Below are 21509 nucleotides of genomic sequence, written 5' to 3' on the forward strand. Positions count from 1 at the left end.
CATATGTATGTATGTATGTATGTATGTATGTATGGTTTTTCTGTCAGATCACCCTAGTGTACCAGGGTATAAGGCTGAAGGGATTAGATACTGTAGCCTAGAATTCTCTGCCTTACAAGGCGAAGGCTGCAAGTTCAAATCCCAAGTGAGGGTATGGCTAGCTGATGAGGCCAGAATAAGGCCAAAATAGATCTATCCTAGTCTCCCTTAGTTTTCAAATTCAGCAAAAACATGTGACACACACACACACACACACACACACACACTGTTTATAAAAAACTAGATAAAATGGAAAAGACATATATATATAAATGAATGTATATAGAAATGGAAAAAGGAATATGTATTGAAAAAATCCATATAAGTGATATATGATATGTCCAAAAATAAACCAGAGGGTAGATATACGAAGAAGAAAAAGGTATAAGATATAACGTATAAATATATTCAAAAATATTTATATTAGAAGTATACAAAAATTTTGTGGACTGATCTTGGGCTAGGATTCCTGCTACTGTATGTTATGTAATGTTTTTTGTATCTCTGTATCTATCTATATCTATATCTACATCTATCTATCTATCTATCTATCTATCTATCGATCGATCGATCGATCGATCGATCGATAGATAAAATAGAGTTAGAGATAGACAGTTATTGTATTTATTTGTCAAACGTATATAGGATATACATAACATGTATAAACATAGGTAAAAATAACAATAAAAGAGGACAATAGGACAGGGACCATAGGCACAGTGGTGTGCTTACGCACTCCAGAAAGAAAGAGAGAAAGAAAGAAAGAAAGAAAGAAAGAAAGAAACAAGGAAAGAAATTTAAGAGAGAAGGGAGTAAGCACATGATGGTTTCCTGTTTTAAATAAGAATGATTGGAAAATGTATTCATATGGGAACATAGATACAGATCTAAAGCCGGAATAAACTCAAAGGTTCCCCATTTTAAAACAGCAGAGTAACTCTGACCAGGGCAACCACCCTATCACACAAGGAATAATAATGAACGGTGGTAATTACAAATAAAGCCACCTTGATCCGATATAGTACACCTATATATAGAAGAGCCATAATGTGCCCGGGGAAGCAACAGGAGGTGACCACCACGCTTTGCTGGCAATTTTTTTAAAAAGCGTCACTATGAAAGGCAAGAATGGTGAACTCACAACTTTGGCCCTGCACGAGTACCTCGCTGCATTACTAACGTCCACTACCGAAAAATTAAGGACAGCTAAAAATCGGGAGCAGGGGTGGGGGTAGCGGTGGGGGTGGGAGACACAGGGGCGGTGAGGGGGGGGTCTGTACTACCGCGAGAGTTAACGTATGGCCACAACTGTGAATTAAAGCAAAGCAGCAAAGTGACACGTGGTACTACTTTCAAAAACTTTTTGAGCAGGGATGGCGGGAGGGGAGGGGCTATGCTAAGAGTAGCAGTTTAGCTACCGGGTGGTGGTGGGGATCGTTTTTTAAAAAAAGTTATTTTGTATGGATTCGGGGTAAAATCGCAGAACGCCAAATACCGGAACGCCTGAGAGCGGAACTGCTACTTCCTCGGATCGTCTCCTCAGACTCGCTTTCTACTTTCATGAACAATTAGAGAGAAAGGAAGGAGGCGGAGTCGCACTTTCGTTTGTTAGGGGGAGAGAAACCTCCCAAGCTTTGCCCTAGAAGTCTATACCCCCCCCCCGGAAAAGTAATTCGCTCCCTCTTTTTTAAGTCAGTCCTGTTGCAAAACCAGGAGGGGGGGGAGGGCGAAAGGAAGGGGAGAAGTAGTAGAGGCTAAGGATGGAGAGTATTTCTGGTTTGCTCTCTCAGTATTTCTTTCTCCTCCAACCAAGTTGGCAAGCTGGGAGAATGAAGAGGAAAGCAGGCTGTTAAATACCTCAGGAGTTTAAAACAGAGCAGCGCGTTGTCCAACGTTTCGATCTTCCGCTTTATTACCTCAGCTGATGCATCGATTCTTTGGCCATCTCCATAATTTCTACCCGTCCCTCTTAGAGGGTTTTTTTTAAAAAAATAGGACGAGGCTCTCAACTGCAGGCGCCACTTTTGGAGAAGTCGCGGCGATATTTCTCTTCCTTTCAATGAAGCTTCTTCCCGCCTTCTCCTCCCCTCCTCTCTCTCTCTCCTCCCAAGAATCCTCGGCTAAATCGGTTGTAATTTTTTAAAATAATAATAATAATAATAATCTCCCTTCGCTTTAGCACGCCTCTCTGTTTATTTTCTCTGTTTATTTTCTCAGTCGTCTTTCCTTTGCTCGCCCCCACCACCGCCACCCTTTAAAAAAAAAATATTTTGCACGGTGCCAAGCTTGGGAGTTTTCGCATATTCGCCTCCCCTTTTCTGCAGCCTCCTTCCCCAGCCCCATCAGAGGAAATATTACAATGTTGCAAGCTGACGTAAGGACATTACAAGGAAAGGGCTACATTTCGGAGTGTTTATGAAAAGCTTCGGTACTGTACTGTCACCAGGGGGCATGCCATAGAATGCATTTCGTCCAACATTTGGGATAATGATCGTTTAGAAAGCACTACGACCAAAAACAAAAAGAAAAGCAAGAAAACGGGGGAGAAAAAAAAAACCCTCCACAACAACAGCGAGCTGCCAGCGAGCTTTTGGAACCGGCGCCAGGCAAGAGGGAGCCATGCAGTCAAACTTTCGGGAAGCCTTGGTTGTTTTTTTCTGACATTGCAGCTCGCCCTTGAGGATCGCTCACTTGGATTCTCCGGATTTTGTTTTGCTGCTGCTTTTCCCCCCCTCTTCCTTCCCCTTCCCCTCCCTCCACCTTTCCCGCCGTCTCCAGGCCCGGTGGATTCGCTTTTGCCCGTGGCGGCAAAGGAGGGGAGAGAATCGAGCGAGCTCCCCAACAGCGAGGAAGCCGCAGCAAAAACGCCCTGCCTTCCTGCCTGCCTCCGCTGGCTGGCTGGCTGGGCTGGCTGGGGCTGGCTGGCTGACTCTCCCGCACGGCTCGCTTTGCCTTGGGATCCAGTGTTGTTTTGAAGGGAGCTAACATGGCGACGGTGCCCGTCTATTGCATCTGTAGGCTGCCCTACGACGTAACCCGCTTCATGATCGAGTGCGACGCCTGCAAGGACTGGTTTCACGGCAGGTAACACAAAGCGATCGGGCCTTGCTCTCTCTCCCCCCCCCCACTTCCACCCTCCGCTCTAGGGCAGAGATCTCCCCCCCTTCCTATCGCTTCGGGGCCTTTTTCGTCTCTTCGGCTCGCCAGGGCAGCAGCGGCGAGAGCGAGCGAGATGGTGGGCTCCTGGCTCGCTGCTTCTGCTCTGTGCAGTTTTCCAACAGGCCTTTTTGGAGGAGAAGAGGAGGAGGAGGAGGAGCCACTCTCTCGTTTCCCTCTCTTGTATTTTTTTTTTTTTTTGGTGTGTGTGTGTGGTGGTTTTGTTTTTGTTTCGTAAATTGTCGAGCCCGGGCATACACAATGGACTCCCCCCCCCCGCTCCCGGGGCTCTGGTGTCAAGGGGCTGCGGGTAGCGGTGGCGGCGGCGGCGAGAGCTATTGTCCTTTACTCGGGGAGGGACGGCGGGCGGGCGGACTGGCTGACTGACTGACTTGCTTGTGCTAAAGGGTGTTTCTCTCCCCCCCCCTTTTTAAAAATTATTATTATTTTATTAGCTCCCGGTTTCTCGCCCGCTGCCTTTCCGCCCCTCCCCCGACCGGGGTCTTTATTGGGTGGATCGTATGGGGGGGAGGGTTAAGGATTTAAGGTTAGAAGCTTCCCCCCCTCACTTTCTCCACAGAAGGCATGGAGAGATCAGAACCGGAGGCGGGGAGCGTGTGTGTGTGTGTGTGTGTGAGGGGGAGAGAGAGAGAGAGAGAGAGAGAGAAAGAGAGAGAGAGGAAAGCGGTTCCACAATGTCTGGCTGAGAGAGAAAAGCCAGCGAGCCAGTCCCGGGAAAGGACTGGCTCGCTGGCTTTACGGAGCAAGCGGGAATCGGAGCTGAGGCGGCTCTTGGGTGGGTGGGAGGGAGACCGCGGTCCGGGCGGTCACTTGCTTCGCGCCTCCTGAGGGGAGGGGGCGACTGAGGTGGTGGCGAATGTTTCCTCGCCTGCTGAGGCGCCGCGTTTTGGCCAAGGGAGCGCGCGGGCCCCGACTTGGCACCTCGGAACGGAGAGCCGGCGGGGCTTTCCCCTAGAGCCGCGGCCAACAGAGGGCATTCCTTGTTTCGCAGCCTTGTCAGAAGCCCGGCCGCTTTCGCCTTGGGTTGGACTCTTTTAAGTATGGAGCGACCCAGTCAGTCCGCTCCTCCAAATAGAATCCCCGGCCAGACTTCACCTCACCCCCCTCGAAAGGTGGGCGGAGGAGAGCGTTAAGAAAGGCGAGACCCCCTTTTTTGAGTCTTTCCTGAGGTAGCGCTGTTTTGTGGAAAGCCACAGCCCACCCCCTCACCCCCCACGGTTGCCACGTCCGCTTCTGACACTTTCCCGGTGCCCCCCTTCCCCCCGGTTTTGTGTGTGTGTGTTTCTGCTCCCGAAATATAGATACAAGGGACGGTGTGGGTTCTTTGACCCAGTCTGAGGAGAGCTTATTTTCCCTTGGCACTCCCCCCCCCCCCGGTCAAAGCTCGGGCTGCCGTCTCCTTGGGCGGCGGACTGTTTTCCTTCGCCTTGTTCCACCGCCAAGCAGCGGAATCTGAAGACAATGTACGCGGCGGGGGCTTGGAAACTCCCTCGCCCACCCGCTTGTCTCCTCGCTTTCGATTAGAACTGGATTCGGGCAGGAGTGTGTGTGTGTGGGGGTGGTCTTCCCCCCCCCCCTCCGCCCTCTCGTCTTTGTCAGGCTTTCTCGGGGCTTTAAATGATCGCTTCACCCTCTCCCGCGGCTGCCTTGTTGTTTTGCAGGGGACTTTCTCTGGGATACGAATCTTGGCGGATCGAGCTGATCTTTGTGCCTCGCGGTGGCTGGAGTTGTGTTGCCTGCGGAAGGCAAGACACGTCGCTCGTTTAAAAATAAAATAAATAAATAAAATAAAATGAATAACACGCGGAGCTGCAGGAAGAATGGGAAGGGACTTCGTTCAGCTTCGTCTTTTAGGTCGTTGTTGCAATATACTGTGTATATATTGCAATATACAGTACATTGTGGAAACTTGAGGCAGCTCCGATGGAAGCCGGTTGACGCTTGAGAAACGGTTGGGATCTGTTTGTCTCTAAATTTCGGGCTGCCGAAATTTACCGGTAAACTCCAGTCTGAGGCTCTTTTAGTCGGGCTTCTCTTTCTTGGTGCTCTGGGCAGGAGTTAAAAGGATTTCGGCGTTTCGTTTTGGAGTATGTTTTATAAGGCTTTTTAGCAGCGCCTGGACGATAGGGAGGTGTCTCCGATGGAATAATCTTCCTGCGATTCGCCGCTGAACTTCGTCTACAACTTGCAGGGGGTCTCTCTCGCCTTTCTTGACGAAGCAGCGGGCAAGAGATAAAAAAAAAAGCAGGTTGACCTTCGGGGAAAGGCAATTTCGAGGGCAAGGATGAGTGCCTCCCCCTCGGAGGAATAGACAAAGTGGTGTGAAAGAACTGATGAGGAAAATGGGGTCTCTTTGGTTGTGGTGGATGCTTTTTTTCAGTAGTTTGTTTACTATGGGGTTTGTCCATTATGAACTGTGAAAAACCATTATTTAAAAAAAATCAGTAAGTCACTGTCCGGCCAAAACTGGGAAAATTTGATATAATTTGTACTGCAGGCCACTAAAGCTGACTGCTAGATCTCATTGTGGCTCAAGGTTGACTCAGCCTTCCATCCTTCCGAGGTGGGTAAAATGAGGACCCGGATTGTGGGGCGATATGCTGGCTCTGTTAAAAAGTGCTATTGTTAACATGTAAGCCGCCCTGAGTCTAAGGAGAAGGATATCATTAAAACAAATCTAATAAATAAATAATCTGATCGGAGGTTATAATTCCTCGTGTCTGATGCACAGAATAAAGTTGTACCCTTCAAAATCATCCAGCTTTAAAGAGTTGTGCCAATTAGTGCTTGTATACAACCCATAATACTGTATTGATCTCTTTTGGGAAGAGGATGTTACTCTCTCTGTCTGTCACACACACCATGAATTGCTAAGGAATAATAGTTGTTTTTTTTAATCCCCAAAGACTAAAGGACATTTCAGTACTTGATGCTGAAATAAGAAATAATTTTGTATACTATAAAAAAACTTTCTTCAAATAAGATTGGTAATAACTCAGTCCAGCCCATTAATTTCAGTAGATTCATACTCTATTATTTCTGCTTTGAAACAAACTGCTTAAAATTAGCCTGAGTTTACAAAGGAAAGACAGAGAGATATAGGAGAGAGTACAAGCAGATCTTGTCTTGAAATCTTTAGTTCCACATATGTAAGTATCTGCACAACTATCTATAATTCAAAGTGCATGCTGTGATTAAAAACAGGGTATTGTTAGCTAGCATATATTTTTCATTTAAAAAAATAAATTGATTTCACTATAATTTCCCTTTATGTCATCCATGCATTCAAATTGACAACTGACTATTAAAAATACAATAATGTTTTAAAGAAAATAGTTCTGTATTTAATACTCACAAACTTTTTGCCTCTGTTTAGTTACAACTGACCTCTATAGATAAATATAATAAAGATAAGTGGCTATTTAGGTATATTCACACAATTGTAAGTTGAAATGTTTAATTGCTTAGTTTCACTCCTTACTATACTTATTGCTTATGTTCACTCCTTACTATGTACATGATGCAAAATGTGAATGCTGTTTACCATATATGTTTCAGTTCTAAGAATTAAAAGTTGAATAATAGAAAATTTAAGCATCTGTATTTATTTCCTTAGTTTTATCTGATTTTAGGATGGGGGGAAAGAAAGTAGATTCATTATATTGTAAATCTCACTACTTATTAGCTACCTTTTGCGATAAAAACAGCTATTTAAACAAACAAAAACATGTGAAGAATGTACCTAAACAAGACTTTTGTGAAATAGTTTTGCTGAGTAATTGAAAACTGGGTAGCATTCAGAACAAAGGAACAACAACAACAAAACATAATGCCCCGTTTTTCCCAAAATAAGACATCCCCTGATAATAAGCCTAATTGGGCTTTTGAGTGCATGTCAGTAAGGCCAAGCGCTTATTTCAGGGTTCAAAAAAATATAATACAGGCTCTTATTTTCGGGGAAACATTGTGTAATGACAACATTTTGTTGCCATTATGATTTAAAAGAGGAGCTTCTCAAAGGGATACACATATACACAGGAAGGGGGAAGTTCAAAAGAGAGAACAAAAAAAGGTACTCCAATAAAGTTTTCCTCCAGAAAATAGGATGGGTTTTATTAGCTAAAATTTCATTATATACAAAATCACTAGCTAATTGATATGTGACCAATTTAACTGGAAAAAAACCCCATATTTGGAATGTCCTTTAATTTTAATACATTTTAAAAATGTGCTACATGTAAATCCAGCATTTATATTACTTTTGAAAGTATTGGTTTTTTGCATGTATTTATGAACTTCTGGGGGGAGGATTGATGTTCCCAAGAAAAATGCACTGGAAATTTAAATCCAGCTCATCTGTGAGCTATATATTGAAGGACACTGATTTACTTCTTGAATTGTATCTAATTTTTCAGTTTTATTTATTTATTTGAGTTGAAAGGGACATTACAGTTCATCAAGTCCAACCCCCTGCCCAAGCAGGAAACCCAAGCAGTTTTGATGACTATGGTACCCTGACATGAGATTATTTTTAAAAAATGAAGTGTGATATCTTCAGTTCTAAAATAAATGCAGATATATGTTTACACCTTTAAGTTATAATGGATTTAACCAGAATACATGACCAATAAATCATGCCATTTTGGGAACTGTAATCAGTTCTCAATTTATCTGGAGACTACTAAGCTATATTTTAAATTAATTATGGTTGTTTCATACCTCACAGTAATGGTTTCTTAAGTTTTGGTCTAGCAAGATATGTATAGATTTAGCTGTTGTTTTCATATAGCTTGATTCTACCTTTGTGTATTCATACTCAATAGAAAATGCTTTTTTAGTTGAAATGTGTAAGATTGTACCTTTAAGCATAAACAAATATTATACATCAGGTCTGAATCTGGTTTTAAAAATAAGAGAATATAATCCTAATGATGTAATCATTAATGATGCAGTCATGAATTATATTCTATATATAATGTCAAAACATTATTTGCTACCTAATGTCTTGATATTTTAGATGGCAGATTGTTCAACTATACAAAACAGGAGAGGCAGTCCCATTAAGGCAGTGCTCAAATAGTTTGGGGGAGGCACGGAGTAATGCCAGGGTGGGAGTTTGACTCTGGGGGAACATGCTTCTTTTTGCCACAGGGAGAATGATGCGCATCCTACCTGACACTTGTACTGGTACCTCCGTCACATTTGGCGTTGTGTCCAGGACAGCCTGTTCTAAAGGAAAATGTCATGCAATCAAACTTCTCAAACTCTTGAGACATTTTCTTTTAGAACAGGCTGCCCTGGACACCACACTGAGCAATGCGACAGAGGTACCGGTACAAGTGTCAGGTAGGACGCATGTCTTGCAGTGAGGTGCAATTTGGGGGTGGCATATCAGATGGGGCAGGCCACAAGAAGCATGCCAGTTAGGGGTGCAAAATGTTTACTTCTTCTGGTGGGGGGGGGTGTTACAGAAAATAATTGAGAAGCACTACTTTAAGGAATCACTTTGGAGTTGCAGGTGTCATAGGGAATTGTGGTTTGAGCACTTTTATCAGCTTTAACTTAATACCACCAATTGTGAACTTATTTGGGCATATGTCTTACTGTAACTGCTGATATTTAAGCATCCTTTGTCTGGATTATTGCAATCTCTGTCTTAACTATGCGGCGGCCTTTGGCCCTGTATAATAATTTTGGTCAGCACAAGTTAGGATAGTGAGATTATTGCTTTTGGATTGAGACAAATTCTTGAGCTATATTACACAAATCTTTTATAGGCGTCACTGTTTTGAGTGTTAAAACTATGGAGGATGAGATGCTGACCTTGGAAGTTGTTTAACTTCCAATGCATGTTGAGATGGCAGTTAAGATCTAGCAGAATGTATATTCCATTGCTGAACACATCTCACTCAGTGTCCACAGGGAAAGGAAAATGAGCAAGTGAGGTAATTTATGTCATAATCTCATTGTGAAAATTATATAATTTGCATCAGTTGCATCACAACATCACCGATACAACTTAAATATTATTTATGCAATGAGATCATAAGGAATATGAAGTAATTGTGACTTGTGGTTCACAATGTGAGCCTATCCCCATGTAAAAAGCTTAGACTCGTGCCTATTGCTATGTGAAAAGCACCTGAAATCCCCATGTTGATCCTTCACAATTTAAAAGATTCTGCCAAATGACGTGGATTGCTGCTAAAGTAAAGGCTTTTGCCCTGATGACACAGCCATCTTTAGAAGCGATACTGGTATCAAAATGTCAGAGTACAAATGAAGCATATTATGTAATTCAGATCATTTGTTCAATATTATGATGCATGTGATGTCACTTGCTTCACTCTCTCAGGATAGAATCAGAAAAATTTCTTGGTTGTTGTTGGGTTATTTTTTGTGCTTGTTAAAAATGGATTTTTTTGGACAAATTACTTAATTTTTAAAAGTGCTTATATTTTCTCATTTTGCATGTCATACTTTTATTTTCATTTCAATTGTATTTTTCTTTGTTTGTTGGTACTATATTTATACCTTGCTCAAAAAAAATAAAGGGAACACTCAAAGAACACATCCTAGATCTGAATGAATGAAATATTCTCATTGAATATTTTGTTCTGTACAAAGTTGAATGTGCTGACAACATGTGAAATTGATTGTCAATCAGTGTTGCTTCCTAAGTGGACAGTTTGATTTCACAGAAGTTTGATTTATTTGGACTTATATTGTGTTGTTTAAGTGTTCCCTTTATTTTTTTGAGCAGTATATTTGTATTCACTTATTAGCATTTTAGATTGAATATGCCCAGGTCTGGAAAACTGTGTATTATTTATGAAAAATATTTCATACAATAAGAACGGGAGACAGAATCCAATAATGTATTACTTTTGCACAATAGTCTTTTACAAATTCTATTAAGTATAATTGTAGAGTAATTAATATTCAGACTTCCAAAAGAAATAAAATATTTTGACCCATTTTGGTAAGAACTATGTAGTTTTTACTCATAATTGTTCAAAGTAACAACATTTTCTCCTCGGGTTGAATGAGCTTGTTCAACAAGAAAGGGAACAATTTTCTATAATTTTATAGCCTATTTTGTACAGCATTCAAAACATACAATATGATTTAAATAACTGAAACCAATTGAAATATAAAAAGCATTTTTGTTATGGGCTTGTAATGGTAATTTGTAAAAGAAATCCATGATGTTTTGAGAAGTAATAGGCCATGGACAGAATGAAAAAAGAATACACTAATAAGTAACTATTTCATGACACAATATGTAGTAATATTGCTAATTTATCAATCAAACCTAGTTAAAAATGAAGGGATAAAGAATCATCCCATTGCAATATTCATTTTGAAAATTGTAAGACAATGAATTTTAGTAAGTGGTATATTTTCCATATTTTCAGAGGAGTTCTGAAAACTTCTGAATGGTATGCAGAAACTCTTTATGCAATGGGAAAAGCTTTCTCAATCTACCTTTTTTTACTCAGTTGATTACATTTTCAAGAGTTGTAGTTCTTTATTTTATATTATTATTTTAGGTGTAAAAACTTGTAGTTGAAAAGAAAAAAGCTAAAGTTAAAGTCCATATACGTTTGCTTTTCTAAGAACTATTTGCTCTCTATGTATAAAACATAATTACATCCAGGTTTGGGATGGAACAAGTTACTCAAATTAGAATTTTATGTATGTGTAGTAATAAAGTTAAAGAATGGGGCAAGCTTTATAAACTAGGAGCTAAGGTAAGCTTATGAAAAATTATAGAAAGAAAAACAGATATAAAGAAAACGTCACTTTAGAAACATAGACGATTGACGGCAGAAAAAGACCTCATGGTCCATCTAGTCTGCCCTTATACTATTTCCTGTATTTTACCTTAGGATGGATATATGTTTATCCCAGGCATGTTTAAATTCAGTTACTGTGGATTTACCAACCACTTGTGCTGGAAGTTTTCAGTAAAATAATATTTTCTCACGTTACTTCTAATCTTTCCCCCAACTAACTTCAGATTGTACCCCCTTGTTCTTGTGTTTACTTTCCTATTAAAAACACATCTGTCCTGAACCTTATTCAACCCCCTAACATATTTAAATGTTTCGATCATGTTCCCCCTTTCCCTTCTGTCCTCCAGACTATACAGATTGAGTTCATTAAGTTTTATGCTTAAGACCTTCCACCATTTTTGTAGCCCATCTTTGGACCTGTTCAATTTTATCAATATCTTTTTGGAGGTGAGGTCTCCAGAACTGAACAGAACTTCTGAACTTTCTAGAAAAAGCAACAATTACAGGATGCAAGTTTGTGTTTGAGTTCTGAATAGTTTGTCTTAACTTTTAACTTCTAATTAATGTTAGTATTAATTTTTATATTAAATCTAATGCATATTTTTTAGCTTTTTTATTCTGCTATTGAAAAGTTACTTAGCTGTTCTGCCGGGCTCTCTGGTATGAGCCTCCCGAAAATTCAAGGGTCCAAATTTCAGACACACACACGTTTGAAAATTCAAAACAATGCTCTTTATCACAAAATTCAAAATAAACTAAGCACTCTTTTTGTATTGCAAAGAGCACTCGTCCCAAAACAACCTGGTAGTCTGTACAATTCCCTTAATCAGTCCTTAAGTACTTATCTTGCATTTGTGAAGAAATGTCACAGCCCTTCTTCTTCCACGATGTGAAACACACACACACACTTTGCTCTGCTTTGGTTTCAAAGTCATGAAAAATCAACAAACAAAGTCCTGAAACAGCAAGGCAGTCCTGAAGAACAACGATCAGATAATCTTCCGCAACGGCCAAGCCAGCACGCTGCTATTTATATCAGCAGCACTAATTACTGGAGCCCCACCCAAACACAGGTGGCCTCTCTTATCTCCTGTAATATGTCTTCAATTGGTCTCTTCTACGCATAACTCTGCGCCTGCGTGGGTCTAAGACTTCCGTATCCGAATCGACCAAAGATAATGGAGATTGACTTCCTGGGCTGTGTGCCAAGCCCTCCTCTTCCATGTCACTCCCACCTTCTTCTTTGTCTGAGGAAACTAAACTACCGGACTGTCGGCAATAAAACAGGCCTATTCAGAAGAAAAGGATTTAGGGGTAGTGATTTCAGACAGTCTCAAAATGGGTGAACAGTGCAGTCAGGAGGTAGGGAAAGCAAGTAGGATGCCTGGCTGCATAGCTAGAGGTATAACAAACAGGAAGAGGGATATTATGATCCCGCTATATAGAGTGCTGGTGAGACCACATTTGGAATACTGTGTTTAGTTCTGGAGACTTAATGAACTCAAACTGTATAGTCTGCAGGACAGAAGGAAAAGGGGGGACATGATTGAAACATTTAAATATGTTAAAGGGTTACATAAGGTCCAGGAGGGAAGTGTTTTTAATAGGAAAGTGAACACAAGAACAAGGGGACACAATCTGAAGTTAGTTGGGGGAAATATCAAAGGCAACATGAGAAAATATTATTTTACTGAAAGAGTAGTAGATCCTTGGAACAAACTTCCAGCAGACGTGGTAGATAAATCCACAGTTACTGAATTTAAACATGCTTGGGATAAACATATATCCATCCTAAGATAAAATACAGAAAATAGTATAAGGGCAGACTAGATGGACTATGAGGTCTTTTTCTGCCGTCAGACTTCTATGTTTCTATGTTTCTATGACATGTTGAGGTTTCCTCTGCATCCGCCTCCACATTCCCTGGGGCAGGAGCTGGGCCAGAGCCAACCACAACACTTAGCTTTCTTGAATACTGGTCAGAATAGATTGACAAGCATGAATAAATAAAAAATAATAAACTAGAAAATTAAGTTCAATTTATATATCTCTATTTTTCATTTACCGTTATTTTATGTGGATTCTGTATACAGTACTAGATACATTGCATTGTGAGTTAAAGTTTAATATGCACTTTAATTATTTGATCCAGTTCCTGGAAAATGGAGCAGGTTTGATGTAACAATTAAGATGTCAGATTACAAATTAGGAGACTATAAATTCTATTTTCTCTTCAGTGCAGAAGTCATCTGGATGACTGTCCTTATTCTATTCCTACACTGAGGAATATTGTATTCAGTGCAAGAGGGAACATTATGTACATTGCCTTGAATTGTATGGAATTCTTATAAAAGTAGGATTTTTAAAAAAATCACACTTTTAAAAAAGATTATTTAAATTTTTAGTACATATGATAGGGAGAGGGAGGTTTCACATGTTGTTTTAAGGTCATTGATTGTTGAGGACAATATGCTTCTTAAACATAGAAACATAGAAACATAGAAGACTGACGGCAGAAAAAGACCCCATGGTCCATCTAGTCTGCCCTTTTACTATTTCCTGTATTTTATCTTACAATGGATATATGTTTATCCCAGGCATGTTTAAATTCGGTTACTGTGGATTTACCAACCACGTCTGCTGGAAGTTTGTTCCAAGGATCTACTACTCTTTCAGTAAAATAATACTTTCTCATGTTGCCTTTGATCTTTCCCCCAACTAACTTCAGATTGTGTCCCCTTGTTCTTGTGTTCACTTTCCTGTTAAAAACACTTCCCTCCTGAACCCTATTTAACCCTTTAACATATTTAAATGTTTCGATCATGTCCCCCCTTTTCCTTCTGTCTTCCAGACTATACAGATTGAGTTCATTAAGTCTTTCCTGATACGTTTTATACTTCAGACCTTCCACCATTCTTGTAGCCCGTCTTTGGACCCGTTCAATTTTGTCAATATCTTTTTGTAGGTGAGGTCTCCAGAACTGAACACAGTACTCCAAATGTGGTCTCACCAGCGCTCTATATAAGGGGATCACAATCTCCCTCTTCCTGCTTGTTATACCTCTAGCTATGCAGCCAAGCATTCTTTCCTACTGCCTGACCACACTGCTCACCCATTTTGAGACTGTCAGAAATCACTACCCCGAAATCACTAAACCACTTAGGGAAGGCTGTAAAAACACTATGAAGCAGTTTATAAGTTTAAGTGCTATTGATATTATTATTTCTACTATAGGGATTTCTCCCTGGAATTTATTGTTTATCTTTGAGGACTCACCAACAGGTCCCTTAAATTGTAGGCCACAAAGCCCCACAACCAGTTTTAAAGGGCACAGTCTTACAATGTTGCATTTGTTCCATTCTTAAATTACTGTGGAGGAAGCAGCTTATATCTGTATGGTTCCATTTTTTAAAAGAAAAGTTTTCTAGGCCATTTTTTTCTGTGGCCATAGGCTGTGGGGCTTCTTTGATGATATGGTTGATAATATGGAGATCTGTCCAGCTCCACATGCATAGCTACTTCCTTCCCTCTGGTCTATGAGGATGGCTGTTCATGACCTTTTTTTTTTTGTATGCAAGAGAAATCAGATCCCTGGTTTCTGCAGGGACATCTGCCTACATAATGCCAAGACTAGCACTTTGGAAAGGACTGGAGACTATCCATAAAGTAGAGTATTAGTAGCTCAGGGTTGAAATTAAGAATCCTTGGTGCTCTCTGAACTTAGTTGTTTTCTTGCAGAGATTTCATTACCCAAACTAGATAACGTCATGAGTGACAGTTACTCCTGTGCTTGCTAAGCAACAATTGAGTCAAATTGCACTATATCTGTAAATTACACCCGCAGTAGCTGAGACAACCACATTTTTCTGCTTTTAGCGCTGGGTGAATATCAATCCAATAAAACTATAATAGCATTTCTGAATAAAAATAAAATAAGTTTTCAGTTGCAATATGCCTTGATTTTAGCCATGGTTTACTGAACAATCCATAATTACCCTATCCAAAGATAGCATAGGTGAACCATGAACCAAACAATATATTAATCCAGCAAATAATATGAGCATTTATCATTTGAATATTGAAACATCTAGCAAAACAAGTATGGCATCTTCCTGCTTGCTTTGAACTATATAATATCAGTAACCAAATATTTCAATTCAGGATTTAGGTTTGAAGCTATAAATGTAACTTATTTATCATTTTGACAAGAAACATCATAATATAATAAACAGAGTTTCATAGTTTGCAAAAGTCAATTAAATTTGAAGCATAGACAAATTGGACAGGAATCTATTTTTAGTACAGCAAATTATATGAATAGCTATTTGAATGTCTCTATTTATATAGTTTTGGGGTTCTGTTTTGATTATAGTAGTTGCTGCCTAGCACACTTAATTGTAATTTTCATTTTAATCGAATGTTATTTTGAACTGGATTCTGGTTAATTCATATTTATATTCATATTTTTAAAAAGACAAAATAACTTGCATTAATATTTTTTGTTAATGTTAATATTTTTTAAAACCAGTTTTTCCTTTTTGTGGCAGTAAATTTGATGCACGTCCCTTTAGATTAATTTTCTTTTCTAAGAAAATAAAGATTGCTGTATTTATTTCTTCTCTGTTTTGCCTAATACACCAGGAAGTTTGTAAAGCAGAGTCAGATTAGTTGGTGGTGGAGAGGGGGCATGGCCAACATCCCAATGCTATGGGTGTCTCCTGCCCTCTGCAGGGAACCACAATCCCAGCTGTTTGGAGACCTGGAACTAGATTGGAACTAGGTCAGATATGCCCTGTAGGGGCATTGCAGAAAAGAGGCACCAGTTGGTGCTCTGGGGCCACTTACAAATCCCCCAGGGAGCCAGCACCATCCTCTCAGTTGTGGAAAACAACTCTCCCTCCATTAGCTGGGATGACCACGATCAGATTGATTGAAATGGAGAGATCCTGGATTTCTTGGGTGATAAGATCTAAGCGTTCGTGCTGGAGAGAGGTGAAAAAGTGCTTGGTCAATTTAATGACAAAAGAAAAAAATAAAATTCAAAAGGAGACAAAAGAGACTAAAATAGAGTACGGTAAACAGCTATCCAGCAGTTGGAAATACCATAAAGAAAATTAAAGGAACAAGTTTAAAAACCCAAATTTCAGGTTGTCTTTATAATTGGACTTGGTGGAAGTTAAAGAGACTGAATAAAATTAATAAAAATTTGAAGAAAATATTTTATACGTGGTAAGTGGATTTAAAATACTTTGGACTATTTTGTAAGAGAGTTGTTTTGTTATATTGAGAAACTGGCAATGCCATCTGCTAGTTAAAAGAGAATACTGCAACAGACTGTGGAAAGCTTGAATTTGCTAGCAGGTGGAGACTGACCTTGTAAGATAACTAGGAGCTTGAAAGGACTTGAAAGCAGTATGTGTTGTGCTATTGTGCTTGATGGTGCACTGTTTTTCAGATAGAAGATAAGAGGACTAAACTGGATTGGAGTGAAATACAAAGAAATTATAATATGGATTTAAGATCAGTAAAAAAAATTGGTGAACTTTGTGAATTGTGAACTTGACATGATGAAGGTGTGTATCTATGAAGAATTGATGGAGATGTTAAAATACATCCACGAAGACACAAAAACCTACTATATTTTTTGAAGTATAAGACACACTTTTTTCCTCCCTTAAAAAGGCTGAAAATTTGGGTGCATCTTATACTCTAAATGTATCTTTTTCTGATGCTTTCCCTCCCCCCCCCAGCCCTAACTAGGTGCTAATGATCTTCCCAGTTCTTACCTTGCAGGCTCTTTAATCATTACTCTCTGTGAAGAACGGTTTTCCAGCCCTAAGTCTTTGCAGGCTTTTTTTCATTGCCATACTTGCTCCGAATATGTTTATTTATTTATTATTTTATTTATTTATTCGACTTCTATGCCACCCAATCCTGAAGGACTTAGAGCAGCCAGCCCTAACCAGGTGTTATTGATGCCAGGAGCCTTAGTGGTGCAGTGCTTAAAGTGCAGTACTGCAAGCTATTTCTTCTGATCACCGGCTGCCAGCAGTTTAGTAGATCGAATCTCAGTAGGCTCAAGATTTACTCAGCCTTCCATCTTTCCAAGGTTGGTTAAATGAAGATCCAGATTGTTAGTGACAATATGCTTACTCTTTGTAAACTGCTTAGGGAGGGCTGTAAAACACTGTGAAGCAGTATATAAGTCTAAATGCTATTGCTATTGTTCCCAGCTTGCAAGCTCTTTCATTGTTACTCTTTCTGAATAAGGATTTTTTTAAGCCCTAACTGTTCTACACTTGGTAATTTTCCAAGGCTCAAAAACCCACTTCTTTGAAATAAAACTCTTTATAATTTAGCATAATATATGAATATTTTGCAAAGCAATGTTCAGGAGCAAGAAAATAACGCAGTCTATCTCGGCTTAGACTCAAACTCTGGGAAGCGTGCTAACATTCCAATCCTCTGCAAATTCTTAGATTACAAGGCTAACAAATCAAGGCTTAAATCAAAGGTTCATTACAAGCTTCATTACAAACACACAGATGCAGTTTTCAGAACATCTCGGAAAGCAAAACTCAGGATTTTAGCATATTTGTTCAGGAACGCTACAAGTTCTCAGCCATTCTTTGTCACAACGTTGTCAGACCACACCTCCCCTTTCCCAGCCACCTTTCTATATGTATCCTGGAAGTGACATCACATACCAAACTGTGGATTAATACCTTATATTCTTGGATTTCCTCTCGTCTTCTTGCTATCCTTCTATAGCGTGGATTAATCCAAGAATCATCTCCTGATAAATCTTCCTCACTATCTGACAGAAATCAATTTCCCATTGTAACATCAGCCCACTCTGTTTCTCCCAAATCACTGTCTGCCTCACTCTCAGCATCATCTTCCTCTGATAGCCTTCTTGGCCCAGGGTATCCTGAGGGACCTGGCTCATCATCCTTAGAATCAGGCATGGCCTGAGGTGGACAAGGATCACTCACAACACTAACCAGGGGATAAAATAGTGTGCTCAAGATGACCAGACTAAGGACGCTAGCCAGATGGATACCTGGTAAGTAGATCCCCCCCCTATTTTCCTTCCACAAAACTAAGGTGCATCTTGTATGTCTTGTGTGTCTTATACTCCAAAAAATATGGTACCTTTTGGAAATCAGAGGTGGAAAGAAAACAGAAATGAAGCTGGATCATAAAGAACACTTAGAATTTACAATGGTGGAAAAGGAAAATGAAGAAAATGAAGAACAAGGAGATTACACAGATGAAAAAGAGACTGAGAATAAAAAACAGATTAATTATTGTTCTGTCTGGGTCCCCCCAGATGCCAACCCCAACCAAAAAGAGTATCCAGACACACTGGTAAAAAGCAAGGGCAGTTTATATCATTGAACGCAAACACAGGTAACAAAAACTGTTCTTACAGACAGGAACACTATGAAGCTTCACAGAGGTTTCACGAAGGCCAGGCAATAAAACAGGATTCTTTTTTTTTTTAAATCTCTTTATTAATTTTTCTTATGTCATTCCCATCACATATTATTTTGAATTACAGATTATACATATTCTCAGTTAACATTCTGACAGTAAGTTTTGACCGGTTTCCTTTCATTATATACATTGTATTTTATATTTTTAAATTCTAAAATCTATTACGTTCATTAATTATACACAGTAACTGTAGGTCGTTTCAATTGTACTGTTGTTTCATATTATGTTGCTTTTATGTTCTCTTTTGAACCCATTCGTGCCATTTTTGCCATGTTCTTTTTGATTCTATTAATTTATTTCCCTTAATTGAGTTCGTGAATTCGTCCATCTCTACACATGCATAACCAACGCTGGAGATAATAAACCCCACGCCTCCCCCAAGTCTTCCAGAATTCTAGGCCACAAGCCAAAATCAGAGATGCCAAGAATCGAAGCAAGGTCACAGGACTCCCAGTTGATAACTCTCCACAAGACTGTAAGGGCGGGCCTGCCTTTTCAACCCTGCTGAGGAGAACCACACCCAAACCCAGCTGTTGCCAATTCAGGGATGGAAATACCTTTCTAATTGGTCCCGTCTTTGAGCTGCACGTCGCTGCCTCATGTCTATTATAGCCTGTGCGTCTTCATCCAATGAATCCAGGCTACTAGCTGGGGAGAGCCCCCACCCGGGGGTCTCAAGCTGTTCTCCCTCCTCCTCTTCCTGACGTTCCTCTCCCCCGTCTGCCTGGTCATCCCCCTCCTGTTCACTGTCCTCCTCCTCTGGGCATGGATCCGGCAGAGCTCCAGCCGGTCCTTGAGGAGCCTCAGGCTGAATCACAACAATTATTATACTGGAATTTGCAATGACAAAGAAAAAGTAAGAGGGGAATATTGGTATCATAAGAAGCAAATAAAAAATAAGTGGGGTAATAGGGAGAAGAGACTAGGAGGAATTGAGAGTAGATTTATACAAATAATAGACTTAAAAAGAAGAAAAATAATTTGGAAAAAAAGAAGTCATTAGCATAAAAGTAAAAGAAAGAAAAATAAAAAAATAAGAGAAAAGGTTGGAAGGAAAAAAAGTATAAAAAGTGGAATTTTTGAGAGACCAAAAGAGAATGGATGAAAAGGGGAAAGTCAATAGAAAGGGAAAAAAATAGAATTATTATTTTACATTTATCCACGTTAACACTATTATTTGTAAATAAGTACAGTATATATAATTAACATAATTATCTTGCTAAAAGTTTGTTTTTATAAATTAATAATTTTATATTATATTGGTACATGATGGTTTGAATTAAATGTTGAGGATAAAAAGGGAACATAAACTATAGTAGGTCAATTGTTGGAAGGTTACAAAATTTAAATAGTTACTAATTTTTAAAATAAAATTTGATTTTATAAAAGATTTGTATAACTTATAAAATTGATTTAATGTTGAAAAGGATTTAGAAATCATTGAATGTTATAAGAGCCGTATAATTATTATTTTTAAAGTTCTCACAGCCAAAGTTGAGCAGATTTTAACTTATCATTAAAAACCTATGATAAATGTGAAAATGAAATAAGCTTGGCTTTATTTGGAGAAAGGATAATGGAGCAATAACCTGCAACGAGTAGGAAGTTGAACTGGATAATTTCCAGAAATCTTCCATATTTGGTAGCATTTTGGCCTTTCCTTTAGCTTAGAGTTCCAGCTCTGGAATATTGCAAGAATTGTGTGGACATTGCTGGACATCTACTAGCTTTTAATTAATAATAGAAGGAGCAAACATTAGATTGCCACATAATTGATTTTTGAGAATTGAAATTGAGCAGAAATCCTTTCAAGTTGTGAAAAGATGTTATAGTACTGTAAGGCAAGGTGTATTTACACAATATAAGCTGATCGATTCCCCCGCCCCCATTTGAGGGCTGTTTTCCTGAAGTAACCAATTGCTAATCAGACAGGTTTCCCATTACTCCAAGGGTGTTTATTTCCTATGGATGAAAAGAACAAACTAATAGCATCATAGCATCAATCCATTTTTGATTGTTGTATCAGATTGCTTGCAGGATGTGGATTACTAACGCATTAGTAAAATAATTGCATGAAGTCAAGAGCACATAACTAATATAGCTATAAGAGATTTGTATGTGTAACATACATGTACAGCATTTTAAAAGATATTTTTCTTCAATTTATCTTGTTCAGAATTTATACAGCACTGTATATTATAAACTCAAATGGATATAAGCTTCGGTTTTATTACATCCGCACAATATTTAGGATATAAAATTTTGTTTATGTAGCTAAACACTACAAGGTTAGGTATATTTTGGGGCATTTTTTTTGCTAAGTTAAAAGTTTTATGAAATTGATTGTAGAAATCTTTTGTGGATCAGCCTTGAATAGAATTTCTATATCTCTACTTAATATTTGCAAATTAGTGGACCGGGGAAATTCTCTCTCCAAAAAACTATATGTATAGAGTAATAATAGTACTGTGATATTTGTAATGCTAAAGTGAAATCTATAAATTTTATGAAGTTCATTACTTCGGTTAAATGAGTTTTTGATTAAGCTCATATCTGAAACTCCCTATACTTCAATAATTTAAAACTACTCTCGGTTGAAAACACAAATTCTGTGTGCTGTGTTTAGATTTGAAATGAAATAATGTATTATTACATATAACCCAGATACCCTTTAAAGGTCTCTTTTGCTGTGCCTTTGCCTTTGAATATATATGTGTATGTGTGTATAATGTAAATATATAAAATATGTATGTGTATATATATTAGGCCTGTTTTGGGCAAAAAAGCACCCAATTTGGGCTCCCGAACCCTCTTCACGGCCCATCTTTGTCCTCCCCAGCCCCCAGAAACACTGTAGTGCTCCTCATGGCCCATTTTGGCCAAAAATGCACTTGCTTTTGGCCTGCAGAGTGCTTCTGGGGCCAGGGAGAGCAAAAATGGGATGTGTGGAGGGTTCGGGAGCCCCGAAAATGGGCCTGTTTTTGGCAAAAATAC

At 39.2% G+C, this 21509-nt stretch overlaps 1 protein-coding gene across 1 annotated transcript in view; it reads left to right on the top strand.

Annotated features, from left to right (window-relative positions):
- Nucleotides 1-1771: 1771 nt before the first annotated feature.
- PHF2 (PHD finger protein 2) overlaps nucleotides 1772-21509 on the top strand; it is a 155241-nt gene continuing 135503 nt past the window's right edge. Inside the window, exon 1 of the mRNA XM_070738534.1 lies at nucleotides 1772-3123. Coding sequence (XP_070594635.1) covers nucleotides 3026-3123 — 98 coding nt within the window. The 5' untranslated portion in view covers nucleotides 1772-3025. The remainder of the gene's footprint in view (nucleotides 3124-21509) is intronic.

This window comes from Erythrolamprus reginae, chromosome 2, assembly GCF_031021105.1.
Source record: "Erythrolamprus reginae isolate rEryReg1 chromosome 2, rEryReg1.hap1, whole genome shotgun sequence".
In the NCBI taxonomy this organism is placed as follows: Eukaryota; Metazoa; Chordata; class Lepidosauria; order Squamata; family Dipsadidae; genus Erythrolamprus; species Erythrolamprus reginae.